Source organism: Eulemur rufifrons, chromosome 30, assembly GCF_041146395.1.
Source record: "Eulemur rufifrons isolate Redbay chromosome 30, OSU_ERuf_1, whole genome shotgun sequence".
NCBI classification, from domain to species: Eukaryota; Metazoa; Chordata; class Mammalia; order Primates; family Lemuridae; genus Eulemur; species Eulemur rufifrons.
The window spans coordinates 49,116,138-49,139,276 of NC_091012.1; the positions used below are offsets into that span (position 1 = coordinate 49,116,138).

Here is a 23,139-nt window from a genome sequence, read left to right on the forward strand (position 1 = left end):
ACCTAAATATTTACCAGTTCAAGAGGCTAAAGGCATCTATTTACTTTTTAGGAGCCCTGGGATAGTTGGAAAGGTATTTATTGGTTTTATAATAAAGTTTACCTAAAGCATAAAATCCAGCTCTTGCAAGCTGCTCCTTGTTAACTGAGTATATCCACGTCCCAAAAGTAATGATCCGTGCTTCATAATCTGCCATGGATGGATTTCTTGGAAGATTTGTTGAATTTGGGAAATTCCTATCAGAACTCACAACATCAGATTCACTTCGAATATTAATGTTCCGGCCCAAGACAAAGAAGCAATTAGGAAAATGTCGCCTGTGTTCTGACCAGGCACGATCACAAGGTTCCCAATTTTTCAGTTTTCCACCACAACAAAAGCACTGCACTTGATCATCAATACCTGTGTAGTAGAGTCCAGCACTAGCTAACTCTCTCGGGGTTAAGTGGGCATAGTCTGGCCAATTCTGAAATGACTTTAATCTAGCTTCTTCACTACACATAGCAGGGTTCCTTGGGTAAATGGTGTCTGATATATCTACAACCTGTCCAGTTCTCAGAAGATAGTCTGCATGACTTTCAGATGGCCTGTCTAAAGCAAAATGATTTCTGTTTCCCAGATAGTTTTCAACTTTGTACTGACCATTCTGGACACCAGAATTTGTAGGTTGCATGGCACTATTTTCAAAATAAAAGCTGTTGAGAAATCTGCAATTTGGGGATACTTTCCTGTGTCTTCCAACTGCTGAGTCTCCATACTGCCATCTATCTACTGCTGCATGACAACTAAAGCACCGCACGGTATCTCCTTCACCAGTATAAAGAAAACCTGCTCGTGCCAATGTTGATGCTGAAACAGGACTACTACTTGGAAAATTAGCAAAAGTTTTTAATCTATTAAACTCTTCTACAAATTCTTCATCCTTATTGATGTCTGCAGGTATACAAGTTTTAGATCCTTCAAAAGTGTTAAAGGTCATCTTCTCTTGAAAATAGGACTTGTCCACCTTTTCTAAAAAGAAAACATTACATTAGGAAATCCAAAATATGAAACACAAACAACATACTTTTGTTATTAGGAGCTAACAAATTATACACTCATGACATAAAAATAATTACACAATTTCTAAGAAACATTCTAATTCTAAATACTAAAGTTTAACATTACCACGATTCAAGTCATAAAATCTAGAAGATTTTTCTTCTTCTTCTTCTTTTTTTTTTTTTTTGGAGACAGAGTCTCAACTCTGTTGCCCGGGCTAGAGTGTCGTGGCATCAGCATAGCTCACAGCAACCTCAAACTCCTGGGCTCAAGCGATCCTCCCACCTCAGCCTCCCGAGTAGCTGGGACTACAGGCATGTGCCACCATGCCCGGCTAATTTTTCTATATATCTATTTTTAGCTGTTCATATAATTTCTTTCTATTTTTAGTAGAGGTGGGGTCTCACTCTTGCTCAGGCTGGTCTCAAACTCCTGACTTCAAATGATCCGCCCGCCTCGGCCTCCCAGAGTGCTAGGATTACAGGCGTGAGCCACCATGCCCAGCCAAATTTTTTTCTTCTTTTGAGCAAAGTAACATTTAAATAGGTAGAATAAAACTATTAATTTTTAAGTGCTTGTTTTATATAAATATGGAAACTATGTGATGCAGAATATATTGTAATTATCAAACATGTCAAATCATTAATTAGTGAAGACATGAAAGAAGCATAAAATATGCAGATTATTAAAGTCTTATGCATAATTGTTAGAATAGATCATTGTATATTCAAGCCATCAAAGTTCAGGTTTTACAAATTAGAATGTTCAGAATATTAATGAATTCATTTTTAATATTTTACTTCTTTGCTCAGAAAAGTTTTATTCACAATATTGATTTCAATGTGTTCTTTAAGAACATCACGTATTTCTGATTTTCATGTACAAGAGCTTATTTTTTGGTTGGAATTGGATCATTCCAGCTATATATAATACTGCCCTCTAGAGGGTGGCTCAGGAAATGCTAAGTATTTGCAGACCTTACAGAGTTAACATTTGCCATCAACTTCGCTTGGTCAAGTAAGGAACAATCTGTTCAAATGGAAGAGAAGTACTGTTGCAACCTCATTAGAGCTGCCAAATTGCGGCTGTGTAATATGTAACCCAGATAAGATACTAAAAGGAACTGGTGGGTTATGAGGAAGGTAGCAAGATAATTTATTCTCCAAACCTGGACACTTTTGAAAGTGAAAAATGATGTTACTAATAATTACATGGGGACAACAGGCACAAATCAGGGTTGCCTCAGGCAAACCGGAGCATGTGGTCACCCTAGTTATGAGGCAAACCTGGTTCTCCAGTATGTCCCACATTGCCTGATACTGTCCTCAGTATAAATTTGTCAAATACAAAATAAAAGAATGCTCACAATGATTCTATCTCTACCTCTTATGTGCATCAGTTGATTTATTTCTCAGGAATAATCAGCCAGCTCTTCCGGCTTTATGTTGGCACAACATGCCTTGGAACAGCATCTTATCTTGGAGTAATATTCAACACGAGGCATGTTGGCAATGGACTTCAGTCTTACCTGGCCTAGTCAATTCACAGTGGTATTAACTTACATATACTTGAAGAATTGAGTTATATCTGCATCCAACAGTTTTTGGAACATAGTCTCCATGACTTTTGATTATCATTTCCCAGATATCTGACATTAGTTAGTTTTAAGGCTCTTTGTTGACTCAGCATAATAAACTGAATGACAAAAATCAAGACTCAAAGAACCCAAGGCTAGCTGATAGGCTAAGGAGATACAATTTAATAGGGTAACTGTAAAGTCTTACATTCTGGTTTTTAAAATCTGTTGCAAAACTAAAGGAAGATGGAGACTTGGTTTAGAAAGAAATCACGAGAAGGCAAACCTCCAGATTAAAACCCTAGGATTTTAGTTAATTACAAATTGATGATGAGCCAACAGAACATGACTGCCAAAAACCTTACAGCAACTTCAGGCTGCATCAGTGTCCAGATGTGCAACATCCGGATCCAATTCAGTTACATATTGAATATTATTTCCAGGATCCAATCCAGCTACATATTATTATTTTCAATTCCAAATACATTTTAGAACGGACAGTAACAAAGTTTAAGGTCCTTAGAGAGCAATCAGGATGATGATGATGATGTATCATGTGAGGAATAACTGAAAGAGCTGAGGATGTTTATCCCAAAGGGGGAAAAATTTGTGAGAGAAAGGGTAGAGAGGCTGGGCTAGAATAACTACCTTAAGATATCTTAAAAGGCTATCATGTAGAAAAGTGTTTGAGGGCAGAATTAAGGTAACTGAATATAATTATAACCAGTAGATTTTAACTCAACACAAGGATGAACTTTATAACAATCAATAAATAGCAATACAAAATTGATTGGGTTGCCTTGTAGATTATGAGTTCCTGTTCCTCCCATCACTGGAGGGGATTTCAGCATGGACTAGGAGACTGTATTAAACATTTCCAAGTCTATAATTATCCTGAAGAATTCATGATCAATATAATCCAAAACACATGAAAATTATCTTCTCTGAGGTGGTACGTTTTATTTCTCTGGTCAATCAAAATAGAAGTGTAAAAATCAAAGATACATTCTCATTTCACAGTGGTGATTATTTTGTGTGGTTCAAGTAGTTACCCCATTTCAGATAATATTAGATAAAACCCCATCATTCAACATGAGCAGAAGAATCTCTATTTAAAGCTTTCAAGTGGAGACCTCATCTTCAGAGGTTATTTCCATGCTAATAGTTCAGATTTCATTGTTTTGAACAGCAGGTATCTATTCAGAAGCACTCAACTGAACACTACATATACATTATCAGAGTGTCAGCCTTTGGAGAAGGGTGGGAAAACAGAATTACCGGAGAGGTTAAGAGTGAAAGGGAGAAAGATCACTGACAAAAGATAGACATTCTGGGGTTGAAGGAAGGCACCACAAGAAAGGGATAGGAGAAGATAAAAAAAAAAAAAAAAAAACTAGGATCTAAGTGAAATGAAGGTGGGGAAATGATATTGTAGAAAATAAGTATATATGGAGCACAGGAATTGTGAATATAGAGGAAAATAGGGTATGAATATTGGGGAAGGGTGATAAAAAGGCTTTGGATATGAAACGGTCTGAATGCAATAAAGTATGCTGAGATAATTTAAGGCTTCTCTGTGAAAGCAAATTCAGGCTTTGTACTGGGTAAGCAGAAAAGCAGGAAGGCACAGAAAGAAGGATGTAAAGAAAGCTTTGGCATAAGGGGCCAAGAAGTCAGGAATCTCGTTGGGGAAAATAGCACTAGGAAGCTAACAATGGCACAAAAAGGACCAGCAAGGAATGGCACATGTTTGTTTATATGAGGAGTTTGGAAGACTTTAAGATCATGGTATGTTGTGAGGGTTTAAAATATACATGCACACACGTTTAGCTCAGTCAACTATATAAAGAGAGCCACTGGCAGGTGCCAAGGAGAGGTGGTGGATTGCTAATCTAGTGAGAATATGGGAATGGGGATAGGGGCAGAGATAAACACACATAAACCCTGCCTACCTGGTATCTGCATACAACACGAAAGTTTGTTTCTCCCAGCTTTTTATTATTAAGCTTTTCAAACATGAAGAATAAAGGTTATTTTAATGGAGAAAAGGATATAAAATAGAACATACACTAGACAGCCACAGCATGAAAACATATACTCATGGGCAAGCCCCGAAAAGTAATATTCAATAAATTGGAAAAATATGCTAAGGTGGTGGGATTACAGGTGATCTTTTCCTCCAAAATGTCTTTAATAATATTGTCACTTAAAATCTCTCAAGTTGACGCCGCTGGGCTGGGTCAGGCATCCAGTCGTGGGGTGGGGGTGGAGGACAGAGGAGAGCCAGAAGGTGGGTGATGTTTTGCCCACACCCCACTCCCAACAGCCGGGGCTCAGAGGGAGGGGGCTTCCTTCCAACCCACCGCCTGGCGCCCAGACCAGAGCCGCCTCCGCAGATGTGTCTCAGGTTGTGGGTGTTTAGGCCAAACACATGGCGCTCCAGAGGGGCAGCCCCGCGCTCTGCAGGAGCCGTAGCCAGAGCTGTAGCATGGTGGCCAGTGGCACTGGGTGGGCAGCAGCTGCTGGGGTATCCTGGGGGTAAAGAGGTTTGGTGATGAATTTCGCCGGTTTTCTCTAGAAAGGATAAAACTTGGAAATTTTGAGGAGTTTTACGGATTACTGCAATTTGTTCATAAGATACCTAATGTTGACATTTTAGTAGGCTATCCAGACATTCAGGAAGACATATAACCTATAAATAATGATGATGATGATTATGATAAAGCTATTTCAACAGCCAACCCACTGCTTAGGATTTTTATACAAAAGAAGGCAGGAGGCAACAGTGCCTTTGGTACAGACACACTAATAGAGAAGAAAAATGTTTTAACTGATGCATTGTGTCTGTCAACCACAGAAAAAGCCCACATCTATTCACTGGTATGTCCCCCCCCCCCAAGACTTCAGACCTGTGTCATCTATTACAGATGTGGATGTTCTCCCAGAAATTCATCTCAGGGTTCATCTTTACCAACACCACACTAAACAGTCCCTAGAACTCTATATCTGGGATGGTTCCAACCTAAAGGAGACACCACAAGGCTTAGAGAACATCCCGGGGGATCTTTATATCCTGGCTTGTTCCAGGAGGTCTGGCTCACGGCACAGGACTATTCACTGTTAATGATGAAGTTTTACAAGTTGATGGTACACAAGTTTCAGGGAAGCATCTGGATCAAGTAACAGACATGATGACTGCAAACAGCAGCAACCTCATCATAATGGTGAGACCAGCAAACCTGGAGAATAATCTTGCTGGGAACAGACTCCTGGCAGCTCCAGCCAATCTGCTTATAATAGGCTTCTTTGCTATGCACAGCAGATTGGATCATATTCTGAGCCAAAGGATGAAGACAGCGATGAAGGTGACATTATTATAGAAGATAATGGTGTTCCACAGAAGATTGCTAAAGAAAGCTGTTTCTACTACCAAAAGCCTGGAATTGTTAACACAAATAGAACTTAGTTTTGAGTCTTGACAGAATGATTTTATTCCTTCTAATTAAGCGAGCTTAGCAAGTGGCACAAACACAAAATTTGAAACACATGCTCCAAATCAAAAACTCTTGGAAGATGGACCAATCATAGCATCATGAAACCACCATTTAAATGTTTTCTGAGTGAGGATGTCATAGGACTTGTAAATTTGGCTACTTAAGGGCTTTTATTTATTTATTTTTTTTTTGAGACAGAGTCTCACTCTGTTGCCCAGGCTAGAGTGAGTGCCGTGGCGTCAGCCTAGCTCACAGCAACCTCAAACTCCTGGGCTCAAGCGATCCTCCTGTCTCAGCCTCCCGAGTAGCTGGGACTACAGGCATGCACCACCATGCCCAGCTAATTTTTTCTATATATATTTTTAGCTGTCCATATAATTTCTTTCTATTTTTAGAGGTGGGGTCTCGCTCTTGCTCAGGCTGGTCTCGAACTCCTGAGCTCAAACGATCCGCCCACCTCGGCCTCCCAGAGAGCTAGGATTACAGGCGTGAGCCACCGCGCCCGGCCAACTTAAGGGCTTTTAAACCTCTGAGCCAATGACCTAGAATAGGCAAGCGAATAATATTGCAAGTTTAAAATGTTATTAAAATAAATAGAAACCAAAAGTAGATTAGTGGTTGCCTAGGGCTCGGGGGGAGGGGAATGAGAGTGACTGTAAATGGTTACTAGGTTTCTTTCTGGAGTAATGGAAAATGTGCTAAAATTAGATTGTGGTGATGACTGCACAACTCTAAACCACTAAAAACCACTGAACTGTACACTTTAAATGAATTTTATGGTGTGTGAATTATATCTCAACAAAGCTGTTAAAATGTTATTAAAATAGAAGTTTGATAAAATGTTAACATAAACTTTGGTGGATCAGAGGTGATTTTAAGTCTAAAATAAAGGGGCTTTTGCTCATGAAGTTATGTGCTTTTGATATGGAAAATGGGATGTTACAGTACATTTTCGGAACTACGTGACAGGACAAAGTTATTTGTTTGAAGTGGTTACATGTTTAACTTGTTGCGTAGAACCCAGTTAATTTTTCCTTTAACCACATTCTTTAAATTCTAATGTGAAACTGTTTGATTCTCTCTTTTGGTACTCTGAGGACCTCAGTTCTTACATCCCCAGTATTTTTATTTATTCATGTTCATCTGTTGCCAATTTTAACATAACATTCTGAAATGCATTTCTTCCTAATTTCTGAGAAATCAAAACAATTGGCTGTTTTTAGGAGTTGTTTTCCATGTTATGAAGCACTGAAGCTATGTTCCTGAATTATGAAATTCTATGACACTTGTTCACAGTGGTGTTTGTCCATCCTATAATTTATATACTTAAAACTAATTCCAAGTGTTACAGCTTTTAGAATTTGTCTAGCAGGTTTTCCGGTCCTCACTGGAAGATACCCCCACCCATGTAAAAAAACAAACAAACAACAACAACAACAAAAAACCCACTAATTTCAAAATTCTAAACAGGTATAAATTGTTTTAAAAAGCAGTTAAATTTCATTGACTCTGGTAATATAAGAGACTTTCTTTTTTAATCCTCGTTCTTATTCCCAATCTTACTGAAAAGCATTCCCTTTGTGTGTCTATATGTATATTGTACTCTTTTTTTTTTTTTTTTTTTTTTTTTTTTTGAGACAGAGTCTCACTCTGTTGCCCGGGCTAGCGTGAGTGCCGTGGCGTCAGCCTAGCTCACAGCAACCTCAAACTCCTGGGCTTAAGCGATCCTACTGCCTCAGCCTCCCAAGTGGCTGGGACTACAGACATGTGCCACCATGCCCGGCTAATTTTTTTGTATATATATATTTTTAGTTGTCCATATAATTTCTTTCTATTTTTAGTAGAGACGGGGTCTCACTCTTGCTCAGGCTGGTCTCGAACTCCTGACCTCGAGCGATCCACCCGCCTCGGCCTCCCAGAGTGCTAGGATTACAGGCGTGAGCCACCGCGCCCGGCCTATATTGTACTCTTTTAATGTATTCAACTACTATGAAGGTTTTGGATACAAAATATACCAAGATAAAAAGATTTTTACACATAGGAAAAACTTGTGTACATTTTAAATACAAAAATCTTGTATTCTTTTTCTTTGCTGGGGTGGGGGAACAGAACAGAGTATTGCTCTGTCACCAGGGCTAGAGTGGAGTGGTGTCATCATAGCTTACTGCAACCTGGAACTTCCGGGGCTTTCCAGGCTCAAGTGATCCTCCTGCCTCAGCCTCCAGAGTAGCTGGGACTACAGGCATGCGCCACCATGCCCAGTTAATTTTTTCTTGGCCTCAAGCTAATATCCCGCCTTGGCCTCCCAGAGTGCTAGGATTACAGGCCTGAGCCACCACACTCAGCCCTTGGATTCTCTTTAATGGGATTATTCTAGGAATACTGCCTAATTTTCGGGTAAATATGTGGTATTTACTATTGAGGAGTAGAGTGTATCCATATTATTTTCATTATGCTGTTTATTTCCCATTCATCCACTTAGAAAAAGTAAAAGTAAGGCTGCTTTCATTCTTTGCCTGATTTCTTTGGTATTTATCATTGTACAATGTGCACATGTGATACAGTATGCTTATATATAGAAATTAAGAATATTACAGGGTGGGCACGGTAGCTCACACCTGCAATCCTAGTACTCTGGGAGGCCGAGGCGGGAGGATCACTTGAGCTCAGGAGTTTGAGACTAGCCTGAGCAAGAGTGAGACCCCATCTCTATCAAAAAGAAAGAAAGAAAAAAAAACCCAGCCAGGCATTATGGCATGGGTGCCTGTAGTCCCAGCTACCCGGAAGGCTGAGTCAGAACAATTGCTTAGAGCCCAGGAGTTAGAGGTTGCAGTGAGCTATGATCATGCCACTGCATTTTACCCAGGGCAAAAGAGTGAGACTCTGTCTCAACAAAAACAAACAAGGCAACTGAACACCCCTCGTCACAGCCCCCCATCTCTTCAAAAAAATTTAAAAAGAATATTACGAAGCACTTAAGTTCCCTATGGTTTATGGATAATTCCCCTGAAGCTATTTATTAATTTTATGGTAGGACTAGTATGGATGGTTTTATAACAGTTGTGTGCTATTAAAACAATGAAGAGTCAAATGACTCAATTTCGAAGATTTTCTCTATATGGTAAAAATATATTAAGAAATAAAGTCTTGATTAAACGGAAAAAAAACACTCTAATGCTAAAGCAATAGAAAAAATATCCCGTGTAGGAAAAGATTTTATATAAGATTTAATATCAGAATGCTACTCAGAAATGTATTTAAGTATTAAGTTTCCTAATAAAAATCTGTATTACTTGAAATAAAGATTAAAGTAATTTAAGAAAAAGATATAGAAGAGTCAATTTTTACTGGTTTAAGCAACTTTTAAAAACAATCCATAATATCATGAGTTTCAGTTATCACAGCATCTTAGAAAAAATAGTTTTCATATGTGTACCAGACACTGAAAAAAATAATTTTGATGCTGAAGATTAATATAAATCTAATTATTTAAAATGGCTAACTAGTATCTCTGGTGACTGAAAATTAACTATTATAAATACCCACTAAATGCTTTTTAGAAGTCAAAATAGCACTGGGTAACTAATCACTATTCTTAACAAAGTATTAATATCTACTACTGGGGTCTTTTTCTCTATTGAGCTCATAGATCTCCGCAATCTGTTTTTCACCCTTCTGATGTCTAGATGAAATTCATTCAATCACTACAGGCTCATTTAATGAACTACAAATACTTAACATTATTCCTGCAACCAAGGGCTTCGCCTCTCATCATCAAAAAGTATTTCTTAAGTAACTATATTTATGACATAGTACAAAGAGGAATTAAATGATTGGTATGTGTCCCTCAAAAAGATACATTGAAGTCCTAATCACTGGTACCTATGAATGTGACCTTATTGGAAACAGGGTCTCTGTAGATGTAATCAAGTTAAGATGAGATCATTAGAGTGGGCCATAATCCAGTATGGCTGGTGTCCTTATAAGAAGAGACACAGACACACAAGGAAAACAGTCACGCGAAGACAGACAAAAACTGGTGTGATGCATCTACAATCCAAGGAACACCAAGTATCAATGACAATACCAGAAGCTAAGAGAAAGGCACGAAAGGTCCCCCCACCTAAAGCTTTCAGAGAGAGTATGGCCTTGCTGATATCTTGATTTCAGACTTCTTGCCTACAAAAACTGTGAGAGAATAAATTTCTGTTTTAAGCCATCCAGGTTATGGTACTTTGCTATGGCAGCCCAAGAAAACTAACACAATGATGTTAAAAATATGACAGGAATTATGCAAGTAATATAACTCTACTAGTTCCCCCTCTATTACTATCATGCTGACTAAAATACATTGTGTAATTAAATAAAGGCATCTGTTTAAACTCAGAATACATATATTTATTTGCTGATGGTCCACGTTGTACTAAAACAAGATTTAATAATTCCTGCATGTGTATATGTTTGCATGCACATATATATGTATGTGTGTGTGTATCCTTTTTAGACTGAAGGTCCCTTATGGCAAGGACTGTGTCTTATTACATTTGTATTTCCAATGCCTACAGCAATGTATGACACACAATAGTGCTTAATAAATATTAGGCAAAAGAATGAATGTTGAACCACCTCTATTGGGCCACTACTGTTATCCCACACACCACCCACCACCTCGCCTGGACTTTTGGGACCACTGTGAGTACTAAAAATCATTAATATGCCATTGTTCATAGGAAATGTGACCAAAATAGGAAATACATAAAATAGGAAATACATGCATACTATGCAAACAATGTAATTCTTCAGTGATAAAAACCTATACTAAAATAACATTTATATGTGTTAACCAAAAACATCATAACTTAAAATTTATCTCATTCAGCCTCCAAGTATACCAGCTGTGTACAGCACCAATTCTCTGTCTTCTGTTGCCCCCTCACCAAACATGTATTAATATATTTGTAACAAAAAATAAATTAAGCCTGGGCGAGGTGGCTCACGCCTGTAACCCTAGCACCCTGGGAGGCTGAGGCAGGACATCTCTACTAAAAATAGAAAAATTAGCTGGGCGTCCTGGCATGTACATGTAGTCCCAACTACTCAGGAGGCTGAGGCAAGAGGATCGCTTGAGCCGAGGAGTTTGAGGTTGCAGTGACCTACAATGATGCCACGGCACTTTAGCCAGGATGACAGAGCAAGACTCTGTCTCATACATATGTACATACATCAGTAATTTTTTTTTTTTTTGAGACAGTCTTGCCCTGTTGCCCAGGCTAGAGTGCCATGGCATCAACCTAGCCCACAGCAACCTCAAACTCCAGAGTAGCTGGGACTACAGGCATGTGCCACCACACCCCGGCTAATTTCTTTCTATTTTTTAGTAGAGACGGAGGGTTCACTCTTGCTGAGGATGGTCTCAAATCTGACTTGAAGCGATCCTCCCACCTTGGCCTCCCAAAGTGCTAGGATTACAGGCATGAGCCAGCATGCCAAGCCACATAAATAAATGAATATTAAAAAATAAAATTTATCCACATTCTTTTTAAGGTTGTTCAGTTGCATTTGATTGATTGATTGACTGAGACACAGTCTTTCTCTGTGGCCCTGGTTATCATAGCTCACTGCAACCTCAAACTCCTGGGCTCAAGCGATCCTCCTTCCTCAGCCTCCCAAATAGCTGGGACTACAGGTGCGAGTCATCACACCCGGCTAATTTTTCTGTATTTAGTAGAGACAGGGTCTTGCTCTTGCTCAGGCTGGTCTCGAACTCCTGAGCTCAAGTGATCCTCCTGCCTTGGCCTCCCAGAGTGCTAGGATTACAGGCATGAGCCACCACGCCCGGCACACATTCTCTTTTTACTTATTCTTTGTAGAAATGCTACAAGTTTTTCGCATAAGTCTCCTTTTTCACCTACAGAAGATACAGGGTAGAAATACTCTTCAAATAAGCAACATTCTCCCTGACCCAGTGGAGGTCAATCCCTCTTTTAATTATCTTAAAGTATTAATCATAGACAGCTCCCTGCTTAGACACAGGGTTTTGATATACAAAGTATATTTCGTTGCTGTATCTAAGAAATGTATCTATGTCAATAAATCATAGTATAAAAAGTTGAAATTGTTTGGCTGGTCTGAGTACAGTGGTATTTACAACTAACTGATCACAACCAGTTACAGATTCCTTTGTGCCTTGTCCATTCCCACTGCTTCACTTGACTAGACTTAAAAATAATTTTTTTAAAAAAGTTAAATTTTTAAAACGATATACCCTGAACAAAAGAGCATAATTTTTAAAATTCAGCTTTTTACACTATGATATATTAACATAAAAACTCAACTTTTATTCAGATTGTTCATTTACACTATGGAAGTTCTTCAAACCATGAAAGATACTTCCTTTTAAGTTAAACGGTCAATAGCATAGTTTTGAGGTTATTCAGTCAAACCAAAAGTTCTTTCCTACTCTTACCACAAGGCCCAGTGCAGTAGCTCATGCCTATAATCCTAGCACTCCGGGAAGCTGAATGAGGCAGGAGGATTGCTTGAGGTCAAGAGTTTGAGACCAGTCTGAGCAATAGCGAGACTCCATCTCTACAAAAAAATAGAAAAAATTAGCCAGTGTTTCACTTGACTAGCCTGAAAAAAAAAGAACAAAAGAAAAGAAAAAATTAGCCAGGCGTGGTGGCACACCACCTGCAGTCTCAGCTACTGGGGAGGCTCAGGCAGGAGGATCACTTGAGCCCAGGAGTTTGAGGTTACAGTGAGATGTGATGATGCCACTGCACTCTAGCCCAGGCAACAGAGGGAGATGCTGTCTCAAAAAAAAAAAAAATTACTTCCTACACTTACCACAAAAAATGTAACTATGTGAGATGATGGATATGTTAATGTGCTTGACTGTAGCATTCATTTCACTGTGTATATGTATATCAAAACATCATGTTGTACAACTTAAATGTATACAATAAAAAAATTAAAAATAAATACACATGTATAAAGCAAACAAAAAAGTTCTGTCCCTACAATTAAGCACTGGAGTCATTCAAATAACTGAATGGCATTAATGAGCATTTAGCCCATAAGCTCAGTCAATAACATAAAGTGACTAATACTGCTACATACAGTACTGCTACACACAATATATGCTTGATCATTAAACCTACTTCTGCAAACACTTGAAAGGGTATACTAAAAATCAAAAAAGGGACTATCAATTGCATGTTCTATACTTAATTTAGGAAAGTCATAGTAGTATTTAAATTTGTGTACAGACACCCCTCCCCAATATTTGCAAATTTATTTATCATAATTAACTCCATAGGCACAGTTCCCTCAGGATAGACACAGCCTAATGTATCCCCTCATCGTTTCTTAAACAAATTATGGGACTGTGTTCCCCAAAAGAATGTTCCGTATGAATAATATACAGGTTCCATGTTCAAGAATTCACTACTAATCACTATTATACCCCATTCCATTTCATTGAAAACTGTTCAGAACGTAAGACTTGTTTTGTTTTAAGAGATGGGGTCTCATTCCGTCACCCAGGCTGGAGTGCAGTCTTATAATCATAGCTCACTGCAGCCTCGAACTCTCAGGATCAAGTCATACTCCTCCATCCATCCTCAGCCACCCAAGTACCTGGGACGACAGGTGCACACCACCACGGCTGGCCAATTTTTCTATTTTTTGTAGAGACAGGGTCTCACTATGTTGCTGAGGGTGGTCTTGATCTCCTTGTCCCAAGCAATTCTCGTGCCTTGGCTTTCCAAAGTGCTGGGATTACAGGGGTGAGCCACCACATCCCACCCAGAATTTAAGAAATTTTACAGTGATCATTAGTAGTCTTTGATTCTAAAACAAACCATCTACAGTCAAAACTGTAGAACCATGACACAGATTAATACCATTTATGCTTATTCAGAGCCCAGATCAAAACCTTTGCCAAAACCAAAGCAGGCAGGAAAAAAAAAAAACAAAAACAAACTGTTGCCCTTTTTAAAAGGGGAGGAAAAGGACTCTACTACCCAGGCTTTGAACACTTCAGTATATACCCTTCAAGAACCTTTTCTGTGCACATGCATGTTATACATATTTCAAAAGGGATTTACTGTACATAGTAATTTATAACTTGCTTTTTTAAATTTAATAATATATCATAACCACCTTTTGACATCAATATTTATCTGGATTAGACTGTTATTTTAAATGGATGACTAGTACCTAACTCTATGAATGTGTCATAACCTTACCAATCCCAAACTGAACATTAATTTTCGATATATATTTTTAGGAGACAATATACACAAACAATTCAAGAGGTAAAAAAGCTGCATCGATTCCACTCCTGTACCTGAAATCTCCCCTTCCTAGAAGCAATCACTCTTACCAGTTGCTTGTATATTCTCCCTGAGATGTTCTATGAATTTAACAAGCATGTGTGAGCATTTGAAAAAACATGAATGTTAACATATTCTATATACAGTTATGTACCATGATTGCTGGACATTTAGAAAGCTAACACTTTTTTACTATTATGAACAATGTTGGTGTTTGAACATCCTTCTATTTAAGCATGCTTACATCATATTTGCTTTTAGCACCAATAATAAATGGCCTCAAACAGAAGTGTGTCCTATCACCACCTCCTTTTAATCTATCTTGTTTTTGACTAATAATAGTCTTTTTTTTGTTTTTGTTTTTTTGAGACAGTCTCGTTCTGTTGCCCCAGGTAAAGTGTAGTGGCATCATCACCACTCACTGCAACCTCAAACTCTGGGTTCAAGCAATCCTCCTGCCTCAGAATCCTGAGTAGCTGGGACTACAGGTGCCTGCCATGATGCCCAGCTGATTTTTCTATTTTTAGTAGAGATGGGGTCTCGCTTTTGCTCAGGCTGGTCTTAAACTTCTGAGCTCAAGCAATCCTCCCACCTCAGCCTCCCAGAGTGCTAGGATTACAGGCATGAGCCACCATGCCTGGCCAATAATAGTCTTAAGAAGCATGAATACGCTTATAAATCTTAAGAAAAAGATCAACACCTTGACAGAAAATAGACAAATTTACAAATGGGAAATACTAATGGTCAACATATACAAAAATGTTAAATGAGTAACCGAAGAAATAAACATTTTGAAAGATACCACTTTTATCCCATTTGGCAAAGATCACCCATCACTACCAACAATAAAAACATAGCAGCAGGGAAGGTATGGGACAATAGGAACTCTCCCTAGTGGAACTAAAAATTGGTCTATCTTTTCTAGAAGGTAATCTGGTAATATGTCCTAAAAGTCTTAAATATGATTACCTCTTGAACCACCCATTCTAGTTCTAAGCATATCCTCTAATGAAATGATCAGGGATGTATTTTTAAAATGTATATATAAAGATGTTCAGGGTGTGGTGGCCTGCTCCTGTACTCCCAGCTACTTGAGAAGCTAAGGCAGGAGGATTGCTTGAGCTCAGGAGTTCTAGTCCAGCCTGGGCAACATAGTGAGACCCTGTCTCTAAAAATAAATAATTCTTTTTAAAATGTATATAAGGATGTTCAATAAAGTACTACCTACAAAAATAAAAAAAACCCTCAATATTCAACAAAAGAGGACAGTACTGGCTGGGTGTGGTGGCTCATGCCTATAATCTCAAATCCTAGCACTTTGGGAGGCTAAGGCAGAAGGATAGCTTGAGGCCAGGAGTTTGAGGTTACAGTGAGCTGTGATGGTTTCATTGCACTCCAGCTGGGGGGACAGACAAGACCCTGTCTCTTAAAAAAAAAAAAAAAAAAAAAAACCCAACCACACAAAAAACAGAGAATAGTACTATGGTAATTTGGGACACCGGGCAGCCATTAAAAACTCAGGTTGTAGAAGAATACTCAAATACATGGACATACATTCATGATGCTGTATTAAGTGAAAAAAGCTGGTTACAAAATAATATTGTAAAATATAGTGCCAAATGGCTGGGCGTGGTGGCTCACGCCTGTAATCCTAGCACTCTGGGAGGCCGAGGCAGGAGGATCACTCGAGGTCAGGAGTTTGAGACCAGCCTGAACAAGAGCGAGACCCCATCTCTACTAAAAATAGAAAGAAATTATCTGTATAACTAAAAATATATAGAAAAAATTAGCCGGGCATGGTGGCACACGCCTGTAATCCCAGCTACTCAGGAGGCTGAGGCAGAAGGATTGCTTGAGCCCAGGAGTTTGAGGTTGCTGTGAGCTAGGCTGACGCCATGGCACTCTAGCCCGGGCAACAAAGCGAGACTCTGTCTTAAAAAACAAACAAACAAAAAAAATTCAAGTACTTAGCATGTGAAATTTAAAAATAAATGAAGGTATAAACCATAAGGTTTATATCTCAATCTTGTTCTTAATTTCTTGTCCCTTTGAGATGTTTATTCCAAACAGACTTGGGATTGTTATATGAGATTTCTGTCCTTGATAAAATCTGAGATAATCAGTCTTTAAAACTATTATAAAGGGTTTTGAATCTTTGGAGTCAACTAGGCCAACTTGTTATTTTACAGATGAAGAAACTATAGTATAAAAGAGTATGCAGGATAAATAAAAACTATATTTTAAAAGAGTTTACATGACATAGGAAATGCTCACTACAGAATGTCGAGCATTTCCTATGTTGAATGGGAGAAAAAGGATTAAAACAATCTATATACAACACGATCCTAATTCTTTATTCTATTTCAAGTTTTATACATTTTCTATAATAAACACATCTCTTTTATAACTTAAAATATTCAAAATATCCTTTTTATGTTTTGAATCAATAAACATATCAAAAAAGTTGTGAAAAAATTAAGGAAATATGGAAGCACCTAGAGACACAATCCCACATCTAACTGTAAACAAAATCAAGACAAGAACCCAGGTCCCATGGCATCCAATCCAGGGCTCTTTCCACTGTACCATATGACCTCTAAGATAGAAAAATGATATTTGTTAAATTTAACATTTTTTTATTTTACCACTACTTTTTGCCTCCTCAAATCTACTCACACAATGACCTTAAACAGTGCTAACAGATTACATTTTATAATACTATTACCAGATTAGCCCACAGAGACAAAGCTTGAGAACTGACAGCTCATGATAATCTCCCAGCCTCTAAAGACCAAGGACATCTGTTTTGCCATATTCATCTTCGGAAACCTACCACATAGTAAAATGCCTGGTACACAGTAGGTATTCAGTAAATGTTTATTTTGTAAACCATAGCTTTTTGTTTCCCTACTAGCACTAGCTACAACACTTAAATATTAGACCAAATAAAAACAGTGAAAAATCTCATTATTTTACATTTGGTGTCTCTAAGCATTTACAAATATAAACAGAGGATTTACTAAACAAATTCATGTTTACAACAAAATGTAAGGAGAACATTAATGTTACTAAAATATTTCAAGCACTATACTAATTAACTGGTACATTCACTACAATAATTCTTACTGAAACGGGCCTGACTAACCTTTAGTCAGCATTACTTTGTTAGCCTAGTTGGAATCATCGAATGCACGAGAAAGCAATAAAATTACAGGTGTTGTACAAGGGGCACTGGACTAGAAGCTAGGCTCCAGTCCAAGCTCTGTTAATAATCAGATATACAATGCTGGGCAATTCACTTTTTCTTCTTTGAGTCTTAACCTATTCGTAAAAACAAGAGAGCTGAACTCCTAATCGCTGGGGACCTTTCTAATCTTAACTTTTTTAAAAAATGATTCTTATCCACAAATATTCTATAATACACTTTTTCATTGTGTCAAATTTGACATTCTGAATGTGTTATAGTTTGCTACATTATTCAATAATCAAAAAACTTAGCACATTTTCTAAATATACATAAAGGCTAGTAACATACAATTTTTACCATTTTACATTAGGAGAGAGCAATAAAAGAAAACCAAAGGAGAAACATGAGTATCCAACAGTCAGGCCTGCTTTGTCAGCTGAGCTGACATGAACCACACTGGATTTTACAGTACAAACCACTAATGTATAAATACATATATGTATATAAGTACATGTGCATACCACTGGTATATACCTTTTAATGTTGATATACATATATGTGTGTGTGAACTTGAAAATTTGTTTTAATTATAAAATCAATACTTGTTTATGGTAAGAAATTCAAACAGTACCTGAAGCCACATATGAAGTACAAAGTAAAGTCTCTCATCCCTCTTCTCCGTAAGTAACCACTGTTAACATTTTTCTTGTGTATTCTTAAAGAAATTATCTGGACAAATACAAGTATGCATATGTATATGTGCATGTGTGTATAAATCTTTTTAACCTAAACTGTTGTCACTTCTTGAATGGGGGGGAATCTCAAGCACTTCATAAGCATGTTAAATACACTGAAATACATCAAAAGTGATAGCACAATTAATGGCACAAAGTATTATACTCTTCAGAAATGTGTTTTGAATTGAATACATTTCATTTTCGTGCTTAGAGGCTATATGGAGCACAGAAAGAGTGGTGGGCAAGGAATCAGACAACCTGGGTTCTAATCTAACTAGTTGAGTAGCCTTAGGCAAGCCATGAAATATCCTGAGCCCTTGTTTCTGCTTTTGTAAAATAACAGGGTTGAACTAAGGCCTCTTCCAACTCTAAAATGTTATAATTCTAAGATGGCCGTCTGTAACAGTGTTCTCTTGAACTGGCTGTAACAAATGTTATTGAGGAAAAAGGAGAAGAAGACGCACTACTGAAATCTATAGTCTTACTAGAGTGAATTTCTATGAGTCATTAACTATGAAGGTACAGTTGTGATAAAACTAGGGACATAAGTATATGTGAAGGCAAAGTAGTAGATTACTAAAATCCGATAGGTTTTTACAAAGCTTTGATTGACGTTTTTCTTTTTTGGAAGTGGAGAGGGCTATTGCTTAGTTTCAGCAATAACCCACTCCCCCCATCCCGAAAAGAAAACAATTTAAGTGTATTATTGAGTTAAAATAATGAAACTGAAAGCCAAACTGACATTTTGTTTTACAGACTATGCTGGGGAGGTGACTAGGGCAGCAAAGCTTGGAAAGAATTACTAGCTAATTTCCTCTTCGGGAAGCTCTTTGGCCCCTATTCTTTCTATTTCACACGCCCTATCCATATACGCTCCACCCAGCTCCGTACATGCCACAGGTATTAGATGGGGGTGGGGAGGAATCCATTTGATCATATTTTTTAAAAAAGTTATTTGACTCGATTTACCTTAGGTGTCACGGGATTTAGGGAGGCAGTCCTGCGGGCCTGAAGCCAGCCACCCACCCACGCCTTCCTTCTGCAGTCCCGGTAACCTGGGCTAGGAGCCCCGGCCCGGCCATCCCCGCCAGGCGGGCGCGGCCTTCCCGCCCTCCCCAGCAGCGCCGGGCCCGTGAGGAGTGGAGGGGAGAAAAAGGGAGGGGAGGGAAGAGGACGGAAAAGGGGGAGAGGAAAAGCGCACAAGCTGTACCCACCGCGCCAAGAGAGCTGGCCCCAACCGCCCGCGGCAATCGGCTCGGTCCCGAAGGAGGGGCTGTCCGAGCCCCAATCTGGAAATGCCAACTCTGCTCCTCGGCCGGGCCCCTGCCTAGGTGAAGGAAACGGAAGTCCCCGCGTCTCCCTCACGTGCCTCCACCAGCCGGCCCATCCCCTGGAGAAACCCGGAGTCTGGAAACCCGAAGTACACCCACGTCAGGGACTCCAAGGACACAGCGGGCGCGGTCCGTCTGTCTCCCAGCCCAGGCCGCGCCACTGGGCCCCGGCAGTATCCTTCCCACGCCTCTGCCGGGAGGTCAGCCTCCAGCCCTGCAAAGCCCCTCCTTCTTCCCCCGCCTCCGCCATTTTTGAACTTACACTCGGGCCCCGGCGTCCCTCGATTAGAGCCGCGCCCGCTCCGGGAGCTGCCAAGGTCCCGCCACTTCTCCGAGCCGGAAAGGGGGCAGCCAGAAAAGAGGAGGCCGTCTTACCCACCCCGCCGCTCCCCCAGCTGGAAACCTGAACCTGACCGAGCGCGGCACATGCGCAGTGGGCACCTAGTAGTCCCCGCCCCCAGCTCGAGCGTTTCCTCTCTTAGCCTGGAGGGTGGTTTTTCCCACGGTTTTTACCTGCTAGGCTTTGGGGTTGAGGAGTAGGGGAATAAAGGTAAAAGAATGAAAACAAGGCGAGACGATGGAGCGCAAATATTGAGTTCTTACTGTAGACCAGGTACTGTGCCAGCCATATAACGTGTTCTTTGTTGTAATTTTGACAACCTTGTAAAATAGGCACTCTCTTATTAAACCCATTTTACAGAGGAAACTGAGGTCCAGAGAGGATAATTATCCCAATATCACGTGGCTAATAAATGCGAGAACTGAGATTAGGATCGGATCTGTTTCCAAGGAGGTAAGGATGAAAGGAATGACAAGAAAGGAAGACCCTGGGGGTCGGAGGGGGTTAGGATTGGGAAGGGACAGGAAAATTAATAGAGGAGAAAGAAAGCAGACGGAGAGGAAACAAAGGAAGTTTGTGTACATAAAATCTGATCATACCCCGGGTTTATTTCAAATCTGTTGTAGGATTGTCAGATCGACATATGAATTTTTGTTTTAGGAACTTGGGGTTTTACAGGCTAGTGTGGTGAGATGATGGGTTCTGAATATTTCATTTCAAAGAGGAAGATCGTAAGTATCCTGCATTGTCCAGTGATGCTTCCCTTCCCAAAAAGGGAACTTGGAGGGAGGAGAGGAAAGAATTTTCTTTTTGGTTCTTAAGCGTTTGTTAAGATATTATCCCTTCTGATCACCTTTCACTGTCACAGCTCTGGGAATCTCACTTCTGATTTACTGCAATAATAGTAATTGCAAGCAAATATTTATCTCATTTAATTCTCACAGCAATTGTATTTAGTACGTAAGACATCCCTATTTTACAGATGAGGAAAGTGAGATTTAGAGAGGTTAGGTGACTTGCCCAAAGTCATGCTGCTAGTGTGTGTGGGAGCTAGAACAGTGATTCAAACCCAGATCTGTCTAGTCATGTTAGGCTGGGACAAGGAAGAAGGGAAACAGATGCTTTGTGTGAGGGGGGTTTGCATTGAGAAATAAATGACGTTAGTAGATGACTTCCTTGTCTACTAGGAGGAACGAATTGACCAGAAGCAGGGCTTCCAAGAAAGAATAGATGATGCATCAAGGAGTCCCCAAGGACTGACCAGATATTTGGTCTACAATAAGGGGTCTCCAAGGACTGACCAACCAGTAAGAGGTAGGAAGACCACAATTGAGGGTGTCTAGAGCATGCGTACAAGTAAGGTGACAGTATCTTCAAGTGACCTACCCTCATTAACAGTAAAAATCACACCCACCAGCACTATGACAGTTTACAAATACCATGACAACCCCCGGGAAATTGCCTTACAAAGATAGAAAAGGGGAAGATTCACCATTCCAGGAATTCTCCACATTTTCCCAAGAAAAAACATAAATATTCCACCCCTCACCCCCCACCCCCCTCTTAACATAAAATTAGGAAATCAACATAAAAGGGAAAATCCTGTTAAACTCAGGGTCTCCTCTACTTGCCGAGGTTGATCCACTCCTTCTCTGGAATATATTATACTTTAGTAAACTTTCACGGCCAGGCGCGGTGGCTCACGCCTCTTAATCCTAGCACTCTGGGAGGCCGAGGAGGGAGGATCGCTCGAGGTCAGGAGTTCGAGACCAGCCTGAGCAAGAGTGAGACCCCCCCTCCCCCGTCTCTACTAAAAATAGAAAGAAATGATCTGGACAGCTAAAAATATATATAGAAAAAAATTAGCTGGGCATGGTGGCACATGCCTGTAGTCCCAGCTACTCCAGAGGCTGAGGCAGAAGGATTGCTTAAACCCAGGAGTTTGAGGTTGCTGTGAGCTTGATGCCACGGCACTCTAGCCCGGGCAACAGAGCGAGACTCTGTCTCAAAAATAAAATAAAATAAACTTTCACACTTTGCTTGCATTTGCTTGGTCTGCTCATTTACTCCATCGACTCAGTACCAGTAACCATTCTTCCTCGCTGGAAACCAAAAACCAGAAAACACGGGGACCTGACATCTAGTTCCCACACCTGATAATCACAGATGTGTCTGACCATTACCCAGTCTGCTAACTGACTTCTTTGTCCCAAGACTGTTTTCCCCCAGTGCAGCCTGCATAAAGCCATCTGAGTTAAACTCTTCAATACTGCTTCCAGGACAATATTAAAATTCCTTAGCTTCATGTTCACTCTCCCCTTGGGCACCCTACACTATCTTCTAACAAATCAGAGTTACTCACTTTGCCCCCGCCCATCCCCAGATTTCCTGCCTTCCAACTAATTTGTTCAAACTGCTTCCTCTGCCTAGGTGAAAAGACCACACCTATGTGAGCCTTCTCTGATTCCCTTATCTGAAGGTCTTCTCTTCTTCATCCTCTCAACTCTCTTGACACTTGAATTTTTGGTTGTGCTTTTTTTTTTTTTTAGCACTTTTTTATTGTGGTAAAATGTACATAACATAAAATTTACCAATTTAACCATTTTTAAGTGGCATTAAGTACATTCACATTGTTGTACAACCATCATCACCACCCATCTCCGGAACTTTTTCATCTTACTTGGCACTTAAATTTGTACCTCTGGCTAGTCACGGTGGCTCACACCTGTAATCCCGGGACTTTCGGAGACCGAGGCAGGAGGATTGCTTGAGGCCAGGAGTTTGAGGCTGCAGTGAGCTATGATCATGCCCCTGCACTCCAGCCTGGGTGACAGAGTGAGACCCTGTCTCGAAAAAAAAAACTGTGCTTCAGTCATGGAGCATAGCACTTGCTGCCATGTAGTATAACTACTTGTATACATACCTTATCTCTCCTATGTCATAAGCTCATTTATGGCAAGATCTATTTTGAGCTCATTTTTGTAATTCCTCCAAAACCCTTAGAGTCATCTTTAATTCTTCTCTCTCATGTCCTACATCCAATCCATCAGCAAATCCTGTCATCTTTGTCTTCAAAATATATCCAGAATATCACCAA

The 23,139-nt window shown here is 39.7% G+C and overlaps 1 protein-coding gene, 1 non-coding gene and 1 pseudogene across 2 annotated transcripts in view; 2 read left to right on the forward strand and 1 right to left on the reverse strand.

Annotated features, from left to right (window-relative positions):
• The window catches only part of XIAP (X-linked inhibitor of apoptosis), a 34,397-nt gene extending 14,605 nt beyond the window's left edge, over positions 1 to 19,792 (reverse strand). The window contains exons 1-2 of the mRNA XM_069463301.1: positions 19,586 to 19,792; positions 103 to 1,011 (exon numbers count right to left, since the gene is read on the reverse strand). Of these exons, the coding sequence (XP_069319402.1) occupies positions 103 to 979 (877 nt within the window). The 5' untranslated portion in view covers positions 980 to 1,011; positions 19,586 to 19,792. The remainder of the gene's footprint in view (positions 1 to 102; positions 1,012 to 19,585) is intronic.
• Positions 4,718 to 6,213, forward strand: LOC138378887 (partitioning defective 6 homolog beta pseudogene; annotated as a pseudogene).
• LOC138379323 (U7 small nuclear RNA) lies at positions 7,452 to 7,513 on the forward strand. The gene has a single exon (XR_011232092.1). It is a non-coding gene; the product is annotated as a U7 small nuclear RNA (small nuclear RNA).
• Positions 19,793 to 23,139: the final 3,347 nt, after the last annotated feature.